Source organism: Mobula birostris, chromosome 11, assembly GCF_030028105.1.
Source record: "Mobula birostris isolate sMobBir1 chromosome 11, sMobBir1.hap1, whole genome shotgun sequence".
Taxonomy (NCBI): Eukaryota; Metazoa; Chordata; class Chondrichthyes; order Myliobatiformes; family Myliobatidae; genus Mobula; species Mobula birostris.
The window spans coordinates 36,312,442-36,326,638 of record NC_092380.1 but is presented as its reverse complement, the minus strand read 5'-3'; the positions used below and the strand labels follow the sequence as shown (position 1 = coordinate 36,326,638).

The 14,197-nt window shown below is 44.5% G+C and overlaps 1 protein-coding gene across 1 annotated transcript in view; it reads left to right on the top strand.

Annotated features, from left to right (window-relative positions):
* ncf4 (neutrophil cytosolic factor 4) overlaps positions 1-14,197 on the top strand; it is a 95,200-nt gene that overhangs the window by 39,098 nt on the left and 41,905 nt on the right. Inside the window, exons 4-6 of the mRNA XM_072272099.1 lie at positions 5,241-5,311; positions 9,528-9,655; positions 11,741-11,798. Coding sequence (XP_072128200.1) covers positions 5,241-5,311; positions 9,528-9,655; positions 11,741-11,798 — 257 coding nt within the window. The remainder of the gene's footprint in view (positions 1-5,240; positions 5,312-9,527; positions 9,656-11,740; positions 11,799-14,197) is intronic.

Here is a 14,197-nt window from a genome sequence, read left to right as displayed (position 1 = left end):
GGCACTGGAAGCTCCCATAAAGTTTAAGGAAAAAAGTAACCTATGCAATAAGACCATAAGACATTGGAGCAGAATTAGGCCATTCAGAACCATCAAGTTTGCTACACACACAATGCTGGAGGAACTCAGCAGGTCAGGCAACACCTATGGAGAGGAATAAACAGTTGATGTTTTGGGCTGAGACACTTCATCAGACTAGAAAGGAAGGAGGAAGAAGACAGAGTAAGAAGTGGGGGGGAAGGGAGGAGTATAAACTGGAAGGTGATAGGTAGAGCTAATGTAAGGCTATAGACAAACCCTGCTCCTCAGTGTCCAGGGAAACCCTGCAACCAGCCAACTACATAGCCAGTTTAGGTGCAGGCTGCGTAAACACCCAATTCACAGATCAGACAGAACACCATAAGCAGTTAAATACGTACACTTTATGAATCTTACTGCGAATATCGGTTAACAAAGAATACACTCTAAAAGAATAAAACAATGAAAGGCGCCAAAGTTCAAATAGAGTTTTAAAAGTCAGTTCACTTAATGTTTCATTGGAGCTCAATATCCTGCAGAACCTCAACCCTCCGTCCTCAGCCTCCAATGATCCGCACGAGACCACTCCTCGGGTGGTCGACCAGAGCACCTCCAAATGCGATCTTCCGCCGCCCGAGAATCCCGCCAAACCACACGGTCCCCAACCATATGAGACAGAATATCACCCACAAAAAGAATAACATGGACACTCATTTGTTCGTTCCTCCCCTTATCAATAATATAACCGAAACAAGCAGGGAGAGAGAGAACTCCTTACATCACAGTTATTATTACAGAAAAGCTATTTTATATAAAATACAGAGAAGCCATTTTAGACACCACAGCAGACCCAGTTACTCTAGTGCTGGGTGAAGGAGGAGGGATGAAGTGAGAAGATGGGAGGTGATAGAAAAGTAAACGGGCTGATGAAGAAGGAATCTGATAGGAGAGGACAATGGACAATGGATGAAATGCAAGGAGTAGAAGGAACCAGAAGGATATGATGAGCAAGTAAGGACGAGGGAAGGGATCAGAGGGGAGTCAGAAAGGGAAATGGGGAAAAGAAGATTATCAGAAATTGGACAAATCAATGTTCGTGCCATCAGGTTTGAAGCTACTCCGGTGGAACATGAGGAGTTGTTCCTCCATGCTGAGAATGGCCTCATCATGAAATGTAGAGGAGGGGGAGGCCATGGACATGTTGTAATGAGAATGTGAAGTAAAATTTAAATGGGAGCCATTGGGAATTCCCGCCTTTTGTGGCAGACAGAGACAAAGTGTTCAACAAAGCCTATATGTTTTAAAGTTCAAAGTAAATGTATTATCAAATTACAAATATGTCACCATATACAATCCTGAGATTCGTTTGCTTGCATGCATACATTATAAGTCCAAATACCAGAATAAAATCAATGAAAGATTGCACCAACTAGGCATTCAATCAGTGTGCAAAAGACAACAAACTGTACAGACACAAAAGAAAAGAAAAAATAAATATCGAGAACATGAGTTGAAGAGTCCTTGAAAGTGAGCCCATTGTTTGTGGGAACAATTCAGTGATGGGGTGAGTGAAGTTATCCCTTCTGGTTCAAGAGCCTGAAGGTTGAGGAGTAAGAACTGTTCCTAAACCTGGTGTGAAGAGTCCTGTACTTTCTTCCTGATTGCAGCCGCAAGAAGAGAGCATGGCCTGTGTGGCAGGGGTCCCCTGATGGTGAATGCTGCTTTTTGCAACAACGCTCCATGTGTGTGTGCTCGATGGTGGGGAGGGCTTTACCCGTGATGGGCCGTATCCACTACTTTTTGTAGGATTTTCCATCCAAGGGCATTGGTGTTTCCACACCAGGCCGTGATGCATAGTCATAGTCATACTTTATTGATCCCGGGGGAAACTGGTTTTCGTTACAGTTGCACCATAAATAATAAATAGTAATAGAACCATAAATAGTGAAATAGTAATATGTAAATTATGCCTGTAAATTATGAAATAAGTCCAGGACCAGCTTATTGGCTCAGGGTGTCTGACACTCCAAGGGAGGAGCTGTAAAGTTTGATGGCCACAGGCAGGAATGACTTCCTATGATGCTCTGTGCTGCATCTCGGTGGAATGAGTCTCTGGCTGAATGTACTCCTGTGCCCACCCAGTACATTATGTAGTGGATGGGAGACATTGACCAAGATGGCATGCAACTTAGACAGCATCCTCTTTTCAGCCAGTCAATATACTCTCCACCACACATCTATAGAAGTTTGTCCATGTTTTAGATATAATACCAAATTTTCACAAACTCCTAAGGAATTAGAGGCACTATCATGATTTCTTTGAAATTGCATTTATGTGCTGGGCCCAGGACAGGTCCTCTGAAATAGTCTGGTCATTCTCCTCGGACCTCTGCATTTTCACCCACAGAACTACTGCTCATTGGATGTTTTTTCAAAATTTTCACACCATTCTCTGTAAACTCTAGAGACTCTTGTACATGAAAATCAAAATCCCAGGAGTTTCTGAGAGACTCAAAACACCACGTCTGTCCCAAGCAGTTATTCCAGAGTCAACGTCATTTAGGTCAATTATTCTTCTCCATTCTGATGTTTGAGCTGAACAAATGAACATTGTGACCATGTCTGCATGTTTTTATGCATCGAGTTGCTGCTACATGATTGGCTGATTAGATATTTGTGTTAATGAGCAGGTGTCCAGATGTACCTAATAAAGTGGCTACGTGGGCTCGGAGACTATTGAATAAAGCAAATACTATAGTAATAGTAATGTAATCAATTATAGTAAGGAGTTTCCCTTCAGTTGTCTAAACTGCTTCCAGATGCTTCCAAGTTTTATGGTTTTCTTTAAAAAGAATGTTGAGTTGTCATTACAGAATCACAGAGGAGTAGTGGTGGAAATATAGAAAGAAACATTTCAAAGGCTCTTATATAGGCACATGAATGTGCAGGCCATGGAGGGATGTAGACATTATCCAGGCAGAAGGTTTTAGCTTAGTTGGCCATTTGATGACTCATTTAATAGTCTTGGACATTTTTATTGTGCACACAAGGCCCTGTTAGATATTGATAATGTGAATACGGTAGGTCTGGTTCACTGATTCATGGTGAGGCCAATCTCCCAGTGGCCACACATTTCAATTCCACATCCCATTCCCATTCTGATATGTCCATCCATGGCCTCCTCTACTGTCAAGATGAAGCCACGCTCAGGTTGGAGGAACAACACCTTTTATTCCGTCTGGGTAGCCTCCAACCTGATGGTATGGACATTGACTTCTCTAACTTCTTTTAATGCCCCTCCTCCCCTTCTTGCCCCACCCCTTATTTATTTGTTTATTATTTATTATTTATTATTTTTTCCCCTTTCTTTCCCTCTCTTTTTCTCCCTCTGTCCTTATCACTATATCTTCCTCTGATGCTCCCCTCCCCTTTTCTTTCTCCCTAGGCCTCCCGTCCCATGATCCTCTCCCTTCTCCAGCCTTGTATCTTCTTGAAGTAAATCAACCTTCCAGCTCTTAATCCATCCCTCCCCCTCCTGTCTTCTCCTCTCATTTCAGATTTCCCCTCCCCACCCTCAAATCTCTTACTATCTCTTCTTTCAGTTAGTCCTGACGAAGGGTCTCGGCCCGAAACGTCGACCGTACATCTTCCTATAGATGCTGCCTGGCCTGCTGCGTTCCACCAGCATTTTGTGTGTGTTGCTTGAATTTCCATCATCTACAGATTTTTTTGAGTTTGCTCACTATTTCGTTTTTCATACCATTCTCTGTAAACTGATTGTTTTGTGTGAAACTCCCAGGAGATCAGCGGTTTCTGAGATACTGAAACCACCCTGTCTGGCACCAACAACTGTTCCATGGTAAAAATAACTAAGATCACATTTCTTCCCCATTCTGATGTTTGGTCTGAACAGCAACTGAACCTCTTCACCTTGTCTGCATGCTTTTATGCATTGAGTTGCTGCCACGTGATTGGCTGATTAGATATTTGCATTAACAAGCAGGTGTACAGGTGTACTGAGTAAACTGGCCACTGAGTGATTGGTACCATATCCTGCCTTGAGATTCATTTTCTGCAGGCATTTACTGGAAAAAGACCCTTCATCTGGGACCGAAAGGGTAAAGGAAAGATAGCCAGTATAAAGGGGTGAGGAGAGGGGTAGATGCAGTTGAAGAGGAGTGATGGGGAGATGGTAGAGGAAAGAGTGGAGAGAGTAACAGACAAGTTCATGTGACTGTAGTGGTGAGCCTGTGGTTGAAAAACAGGAAAGCATAGCACAGTGCAGGATCTTGGGCCCTCGACATTGTACCAACACTTTCACCTCCTCTACCATCAATCTAACCACTCCCTCCCACAAAGCTCTCCATTTTTCCCTAATCCATGTGTCTATCTAAAAGCCTCTTAAAAGTTCCTAATGTATCTGCCTAATCACCACTGTCAGGGCGTTCCACGTACCCAGCACACCCACCCCAGATATTCACCCTGTACCTCCTCCAGATACCTTAAAGTTATTCCCCTTTATATTAGCCATTTCCACCCTAGGAAAATGCCTCTGGCTCTTCACTCCATCTATGCCTCCTGCCATCTTGTACACCTCTATCAAGTCACCTCTCATTTCCCTTCTCTTCAAAGAGAAAAGCCCCAGCTTGCTCAATCTTTCCTCATAAGACGACAGTGGAAATCACAGAGAGTGGAGGAGGAGATGTGGAGGACTCATAGAACTCCTGCCAAAGAGCAGAGGAAACCTTTATCAAAGACAGCATACCTTGACGAGACCTTAAGTCCATAAGGCATTGGAGCAGAATGAGGCCAGTCTCTCGAGTCTGCTCCGCCATACCATCATATCCCTCTGAACCCCATTCTCTGGCCTTCTCCCCAAAACCTTTAATGTCCTTGTTATCAAGAACCTATCAGCCTCTGCTTTAAATCTGCCCAATGACTTGGCCTCAACAGTCACCTGTGACAATGAATTCCTGATTCACCCTGCTCTCCCTTTACTGTAGAATAGTGAAATGGAGACACAAGAGATGACAGGTGCTGGATTCCGGAGCAAACCGGGTGAAGGGTCTCAAATTGAGATGCTGACTAGATCACAGGGGTTTTGTAGTGGAATGTTACTACCTTGGCAGCAGGGGTAAGGTCGGTGTTCTTTGCTCACTTGACTTGCCCCATGATACCTATGTTTATTCTGCTTGTAACAAGATTTCCTTGTTCCAAATTAGGGAAAGTTTACCTCGGCAACAAGCAAGAGATTGCAGAGAAACGAATACCTGAACTCAACATGTACATGAAGGTAGGAAGTCCCTTAAACAGCAGATGCTTCCCTTTCTCCCCCTTGTCCAGCTACTGTACTTCTTTGCATGGTTCTTCCATTTCTCCAAGAGTCTCTCTATTCATCTGTTGCTATTTAATGGATTTGATGATGGTGTTCAAAGCCAGAAAATGTTTTGGGAAAGAGTAAATAAGGACATCACGATGAGACAAACAAGGTGCTCAGGTTGAAGGTCTTTGACGGATTGCGACAAGCAAGGCTTAACACCACCCCCCCCCCCACCCCCGCCACCACTACAACCACCAGCCTAACCAATTTCTACAGGAGCACCATTGAGAGTGTCCTGACCAGCTTCATCTCTGTCTGGTAGGAGAATTGCAAGCCATCTGACCACAAGATCCTACAAAGGATGGTGAGGGCTGCTGAGAGGATCATCCAGGTCTCTCTTCCACCCATCCGAGATAGTTATCAGGAGTGCTGTGTACATGGGATCCTTAGCATTGTCAAAAATCCCTCTCATCCATCCCACAATCTCTTTGACCCCCTATCATTGGTCAGGAAGTACCATAGTATTAGGGCAAGGACTGTTAGAATGGAAATCAGCTTGTTCCCCAAGGCTGTAAGACTACTGAAATCAGGCTTTTGTTACCTACTGTTTGTTTATTTATTTTATGATACTCTTCCTTCCAGCCCTTCGAGCCATGCCAGTCCTGGAACCCCTAACCCCAGTTTAACCCTAACCTAATCATGGGCCAATTTACAATGACCATTTAACCGAATCGGCACGTCTTTGGACAGTGGGAGGAAACTGGATCACCCAGGGAAAACCCATGCATTCCGTAATTATTTATTGCAGAGGAATTGAACTCTGAACTCCAACACCCCTGAGCTGTAATAATGTGCTAACCACTATGTGCCCATGCTGCTGTTCAATGGCAGGTGGATGAATTTATATTTGGGGTGGGTAGGTCTTTGATGACCGAGGCAGCAAGAAGTATAGACAGGAGTCCATGGAGGGGAGGCTGGTTGCAGATGTCAATTATTCTGCATCCTGGGGGCAGTTGTTAATTGCTTTAAATCTTTCAAAGAACCTTTATCACCTAATGACAGTGGTCTGGCCTGGCCTGGGCCCCACTGAATACCAGGAGGTTGAGTGTGTTGCCAATTACTGATGTTTCTGCTGTCAGCAGTATTTTCATCAAAGGAACGTTAATGACATCCATTAATACTTGCAAGTTTAACCCTAGTCATTTTCATTCCAGAATGTAAGAGTCATAAAGTATCTCGAAAGAGCCTGTTTTGTGCAACTTCACAAGGCCTCCGTGAACTTTACAACAGCCGATATACTCTTTGAAGGCTAATGCTGTGGAAATGTATAAGATGCTGGAGTCTACTTGTATACACTAAGCTCCCACAAACATAGTGTTTAAAAATGTTAATTGAGGACTTAAAAATTGCCCTGGTCTCTTTGGACTGAGCTATGTGGTATTGTGGTATTGTTCTCTTACTGTTAATGAACAGCAGACAGACTGGTTTCAGAACAATGGCACAGTCATAAAGAATCAGAATCAGAAAATTAACAGAGTTGAAAGGACAGGGAAAGAGAGATAACTATACCTTAATCAAATGGGCACAAGAGAGTTCAGGGAAATACTAAGGCAGAAATTAGCTGATAGTATATTCATGAAAAGCAGGGATATGTTGGAAAAATTCAACAGGTCAGGCAGTATCCATGGAGAGAGAAATGGTTTAGGTCTGAGATCCTTCATTGGAACAGAGAAGGAAAGGACTCAAATTAGTATACAAAGATGAGGAGCACAGATGCTGGAATCTGGAACAACTCACAAAACACTGGAGGAACTTAGCACTGAGGCAGGGTCTAGGGAGGGAATGGACAGGCAATATTTCACGTCAACACTGAGAGAGAACAAATAGAATATTTGTAATTGGTTAAGACCGAGATACATGGATGGTATTTATGAGCACGAGAAAATCTGTAGATGCTGGAAATCCAAAGCAACATACATAAAATGCTGGAGGAACTCAGCAGGTCAGGCAGCATCTACGGAAAGGAGTAAACAGTCAAAATTTCCAAAGATGAGGTTAAAAGGGAAGTGGAATTAAAATGGGTGGTGACAGGGAGATTCCGCTTTTTCTGGTGGATGGAGCATAGATGCTTGGCAAAGCAGTCTCCCAAACTACCTCAGGTGATGGACTACGTCAGCAAAGTGGTATCCCAAACTGTGTCAGCTGACGGAGAGTAGGCACTCGGTGAACCGTGCTCACAATCTGTGTCAGCTGACGGAGAGTAGGCACTCGGTGAACCGTGCTCACAATCTGTGTCAGCTGACGGAGAGTAGGCACTCGGTGAACCGTGCTCACAATCTGTGTCAGCTGACGGAGAGTAGGCACTCGGTGAACCGTGCTCACAATCTGTGTCAGCTGACGGAGAGTAGGCACTCGGTGAACCGTGCTCACAATCTGTGTCAGCTGACGGAGAGTAGGCACTCGGTGAACCGTGCTCACAATCTGTGTCAGCTGACGGAGAGTAGGCACTCGGTGAACCGTGCTCACAATCTGTGTCGGGTGACTGAGCATAGGTGCTCAGCCAACAGGTCTCCCAATCTAGTCAGGTGATGGAGAGTAGGTGCTCAAAGAACAGGTCTCCCAATCTACATCGGGTGATGGAGCGTAGGTGCTTGACAAAGCAGTCTCCTAATCTATGTTGGGTGACAGAGCGTAGGTGCTCAGCGAACTGTGCTCACAATCTGTGTCAGGTGATGAAATGTAGGTGCTCAGTGAACTGGTCTCCCAATCTATGTCGGGTAATGGAGCATAGGTGATCGGCTAACTGGTCTCCCATTCTATGTCGGGTATCTACTATCTCCATGGAAAAAGCTTGCCCTACACACCTTTAAACATTCCCCACTCAGCATAAAGCTATTTCCTTTAGTATTTGACATTTGTACCCTGAGAAAAGGACTCCAACTATCTATGCCTCTTGTAAACATAGAAACATAGAAACATAGAAAACCTACAGCACAATACAGGCCCTTCGGCCCACAAAGCTGTGCCAAACATGTCCCTATCTTAGAACTTACTAGACTTACCCATAGCCTCTATTTTTCTAAGCTCCATGTACCTATCCAAAAGTCTCTTAAAAGACCCTACCGTATCCACCTCCACCACCGTTGCCAGCAGCCCTTTCCGTGCTGTCTCCACTCTCTGAGTGAAAAACTTACCCCTGACGTCACCACTGTACTTACTCCTCAGCACCTTAGACCTGTGTCCTCTTGTGGCAACCATTTCAGCCCTGGGAAAAAGCCTCTGACTATCCACACGATCAATGCCTCTCATCATCTTATACACCTCTATCAGGTCACCTCTTATCCTCCGTCGCTCCAAGGAGAAAAGACCGAGTTCACTCAACCTGTTTTCATAGGCATGCTCCCCAATCCAGGCAACATCCTTGTAAATCTCCTCTGTACCCTTTCTATACTTTCCACATCCTAATTTTATAATGTTCTGTGTTCCCACAATTGTAATATAATTGTGTTCGCACAATGTTTATAATGTAATTTTATAATGTTCTGTCAGGTCTCCCCTCAGACTCTGATACTCCAGAGAAAACAAACCAAATCTTTCCAACCTCTTCATAACATCGAATCCAGGTAGCATCATGGTGAACCTTCTCTGCACCCTCTCCGATGCCTCCACATCCTTCCTGTAGCTGGGGGTCCAGGTGTGGCCCAACCAACAGTTTGTGCAGCCGCAGCACCACTTCTGAACAATTAAACTCAGGGACCTGACCAGTGAAGGCAGGCACGAGGCAGGCCGTCTCTACCATTCTGAATGGTCCATCCCTCATTTTGAGATTCGGCTTAAGCCCTGATGCATAAAATAGAGCGACCCAACAGTATAGCAGTGATTGCCAACTGGGGTTCAATTCTTGCCACTGTCTATCAGGAGTTTGTACGTTTCCTCCAGGTGCTCCGGTTTACTCCCACATTCCAAAGACAAACGGGTCAGAGTTAGTAAGTCGTGGGCATGCTCTGTTGGTGCCTGTAGTGTGGTGACATTTGTGGGCTGTCCCCACCACAGCCCTTGGACCGTGTTTGTTGACAAGTTTCACTGTCTCAATGTACACGTGATAACTAAAGCTGATCTTATTGAATAATCTTATAAAATAGGATGATATTTTTTGACTGATTTTTCCTAATTTTCACTAAAATTCCAGAAAGTACTTGCCCTTCCAGCCTGGTTCCTCCTTGATGAAGATCTCCGGATTTTCTTCCATCAGACCACTGAAGACAGCATGCAGGTACCAAATTCTCTCCGGAGACTGAGGCCACCCACTCGGAAAGTGTGAGTAACTGTGGGAATCACTTTGATAATCAACTTATTTTGAACTTTGAATGGGAAGTTCTGGCAATGCCCATAGATGCTGAATTTTCTCTCTGTTGCAACTACAGAGGCAAGCTACCTTTGGTCTGCAGCTTCTTTATGACAATTCCAGTCGCAGAGTCTCAACTCAAAGCATCCACCATCCCTTCCCCCACTCAGCTCCTACCTGACACTTGAATTCTGCCAGAAGTTTGTCTTTTTCTCTATACTCAGCATCTGCAGTCCTTGTGTTTACATCCATCTGATTGTCTCCCTTTATCTATGCCATTCCCTATGTGAGGTACTGTCTCAATAAGGCGACATTTGCCATCCAGGATCCCTACTGCCTGGGTCATGTCCTCTTCTTGCTGCTACTATGGGCTAAGAGGTAGGGAAGCCTGAAGTCCCACACCATCACGATCAGAAATTAAACACAAGAAACTCTGCAGATGCTGGGGTCAAAGCAACACTCACAACACGCTGGAGAAACTCAGCAGGTCGGGCAGCATCTGTGGAAACGATCAGTCAACGTTTCGGGCCGGAACCCTTCGTCAGGTTCTGAAATTGTTCTATTTTCCTACAACCACCATGTTCTTGTACTATCCTACACAACCCTAGTTATTAGACCATAAGACACTGGAGCAGAATTATGCCATTCAACCCTTCAAGTCTGCTCCATCACTTGATCAGGGCTGATTTATTTTCCCTCTCAATCCCATTCATTCTCCTACCTTCTCCCTGTAACCTTAGATATCCTTTATAATCAAGAATCGTTCACCATTCCCCATTCCCTCTCTCACTTTATCTCTTCCATCTGGTGCTCCTCCCCCTTTTCTTTCTTCCTTGGCCTTCTTTCCTCTCCTATCAGATTCCCCCTTCTCCATCCCTGTATCTCTTTCACCAATCAACTCCAGAGCTGTTTACTTCACCCCCCCCCCCCAGTTTCACCTATCACTTTGTGTTTCTTCCTCCCCTCCCCCTCCTTTTAACACTGATTCCTCATCTCTTTATCTCCAGACCAGATGAAGGGTCTCGGCCTAAAATGTTGACTATACTCTTTTCCATAGATGCTGCCTGGCCAGCTGAATTCCTCCAGCATTTTGTGTATGTTGCAAGAACCTATCAAACTCTGCTTTAAATATACCCAATGACTTGGCCTCCACAGCCATCAGTGGCAGTGAATTCCACAGATTCACTACCCTCTGGCTAAAGAAATCCCTCCTCATCTCTGTTCTAAAGTGATGTTTTTGTGTTCTGAGGCTGTGCCCTCTGGTCCTAGACTCCCCCACTATCTGAAACATGTTCTCCATAACCACTCTATCTAGGAGTTTCAATATTCAATAGGTTTCTCAAGCCTCAACAAGTTCATCAAATGATCCTCATTCATAAACCTTCTTTCAGACACTTACAGAGAAAAATGATAAATACAATAGAATTTTACAAAAATACGATACACAAACAGACAAAGACTGACAAACAACAAGTGTGCAAAAGAAGGCAAGTTGTGCAGGTAAAAATAATACAGAGAACATGAATGCTGAGCACTTGAGAGTGAGTCTGTAGATCATAGAACTAGTTCGGAGTTGAGGTGAGTGAAGTTATCCACGCTGGTTCAGGAGCCTGATTTTGGTGGGGTAATAACTGTGAACCTGGTGGTGTGGGACCTAAGACTCCTGTACTTCCTGCCCGATGGTAGCAGCAAGAGGCATGTCCTGGGTGGTGGGAGTCTTTGATGATGGGTGCTGCGTTCTTATGGCAGTGCTCCGTGTAAGTGTGCTGAATGGACTGGCCAGTGTCCACCGCTTTCCGTAGCCTTTTCTGATTAAAGCAAATCTGAAATCAAAAAGGCAAGGCATTTTATACTGCCACATCATCAGTATGAGAAAGCAGAGATGGGTGATGATTGTGTTGATTCTTGAAACGTGCAATAATCAGACCCATTCTCATCCAATAAAATGTACAATTAACATCTTTGTCAGTTGTTTATTGGAATGTTGTTCGTTCAATCTGTTGCAATTATTTTTATTGTGTTACCACAACTCTAAGTACTCTTCATTTGTTCCTTAGTCAATCCAAAACAACAAAGGGCACACAGAGCATGGAATCAGAGGTCCCGAGGGCAGAGGTGAGTACTGCTGGCAGTGCTGAACTTGAGCGTACAGTGGAGCTGTTAGTTACACCAGGCTCAATGTTCGCTAACTATTCAGTTCCTCCTTCCCATTTAACCCTGCAAACCTTCCCGAGCTTTGTTCGAATTTAGTTTCACAGTTGTTGAAACCTCTGAATCTGTTGGTAAGGTGGTGCAGTGGGTAGAAGCATTCCATCACAAATCCAGTGCCCTGGCTTTGATCCTGCCCTCAGCTGCTATCTGTGTAAGGCTATAAGACTATCAAGCATTCGCTCAGTGGAGACCTATTAGTTATCTCCTGTACCTAATAGCTAGCTGGTGGCATAGTGGCATCAGCGCCGGACTTCGGAGCAAAGGCTCCTAAGTTCGAATCCAGCCAGCTCCCTTGCACGCTTTCCATCTGTGCTGGGTTGAGTATTGAGCTAGCAACTCAGCATTGAAAAATAAGAAAATCTGCTAAAAAAAAGCCGTCATGATGGCATCCCGATGACCCCACTCAGAGTTAAGGGCTTTCTTCTTCTTCTTCTTCCTGTACCCAATAAAGTGGCCACTGAGTGAATGTTTGTGGTCTATCTATTGTTGCTGTGGATCAGGGGTTGCCAACTTTTACATTCCATGCGTCAATTTTTTCACGCACAAGTTCAGATGCGATTTTTTTCACACACGAGTTCTATATTAATATATTTTTACAAGAATTGAGTGGGGATACAAGAGTTGTATTGTGCATCTGAACTCGTGAGTGAAAAAATTGATGCATCAAATGTAAAAGGTTGGCCACCCCTGCTGTAGACCATCCACTTCAAGGTTTGATGTGTTGTGTATTCAGAGATGTTTTACCTTAATGCCACTGTTGTAACGCGTGGTTATTTGAGTTACTGTCATAGAAACATACAGCACAATACAGGCCCTTCAGCTCACAAAGCTGTGCCTAACATGTCCCTATCTTAGAATTATCTAGGCTTTACCCATAGTCCTCTATTTTTCTGAGCTCCATGTACCTATCCAGGAGTCTCTTTAAAGACCCTATCGTATCTACCTCCACCACCATCGCCGGCAGCCCATTCCACACACTCACCATCTCCGCGTAAAAAAACTTACCCCTGACTGTACCTACTTCCAAGCGCCCTAAAACTATGCCCTCTCATGCTGTCATTTCAGCCCTGGAGAAAAGACTCTGACAATCCACACGATCAATGCCTCTCATTACCTTGTGCACCTCTATCAGGTCACCTCTCATCCTCCGTTGCTCCAAATAGAAAAGGCCAAGTTCACTCAACCCATTCTCATAAGGCATGCTCCCCAAGCCAGGCAACATCCTTGTAAATCTCCTCTGTATCCTTTCTACGGTTTCCACGTCCTTCCTGTAGTGAGGTAACCAGAATTGAGCACAGTAGTCCAAGTGGGGTCTGACCAGGGTTCTATACAGCTGAAACATTACTTCTCGGCTCTTAGACTCAATCCCATGATTGTTGAAGGCCAATGCACCGTATGCCTTCTTAACCACAGAGTCAACCTGTGTAGCAACTTTGAGTGTCCTATGGACTTGGACCCCAAGATGCCTGTGATCCTACACACTACCAAGAGTCTTACCATTAATGCTATATTCTGCCATCATATTTGACTTACCAAAATGAACCACCTCACACTTATCTGGGTTGAACTCCATCTGCGACTTCTCAGCCCAGTTTTACATCCTATCAATGTTCCTTTGTAACCTCTGACAGCCCTCCACACTATCCACAACACCCCCAACATTTGTGTCATCAGCAAATTTACTAACCCATCCCTCGACCTCCTCATCTAGGTCATTTATAAAAATCACAAAGAGTAGGGGTCCCAGAACAGATCCCTGAGGCACACCACTGTTCACCAGCCTCCATGCAGAATATGACCCGTCTACAACCACTCTTTGCCTTCTGTGGGCAAGCCATTTCTAGATTCACAAAGCAATGTCCCCTTGGATCCCATGCCTCCTTATTTTCTCAATAAGCCTTGCATGGGGTACCTTATCAAATGCCTTGCTAAAATCCATATACACTACATCTACGGCTCTACCTTCATCAATGTGTTTAGTCACATCCTCAAAAAATTCAATCAGGTTCGTAAAGCACGACCTGCCTTTGACAAAGCCATGCTGACTGTTCCTAATTATATTATGCCTCTCCAAATGTTCATAAATCCTCCCTCTCAGGATCTTCTCCATCAACTTTCCAACCACTGAAGTAAGACTCACTGGCCTATAATTTCCTGGGCTATCCCTACTCCCTTTCTTGAATAAGGGAACAGCATCCACAACCCTTCAATCCTCCAGAACCTCTCCCATTCTCACTGATGATGCAAAGATCATCGCCAGAGGCTCAGCAATCACCTCCCTCGCTTCCCACAATAGCCTGGGA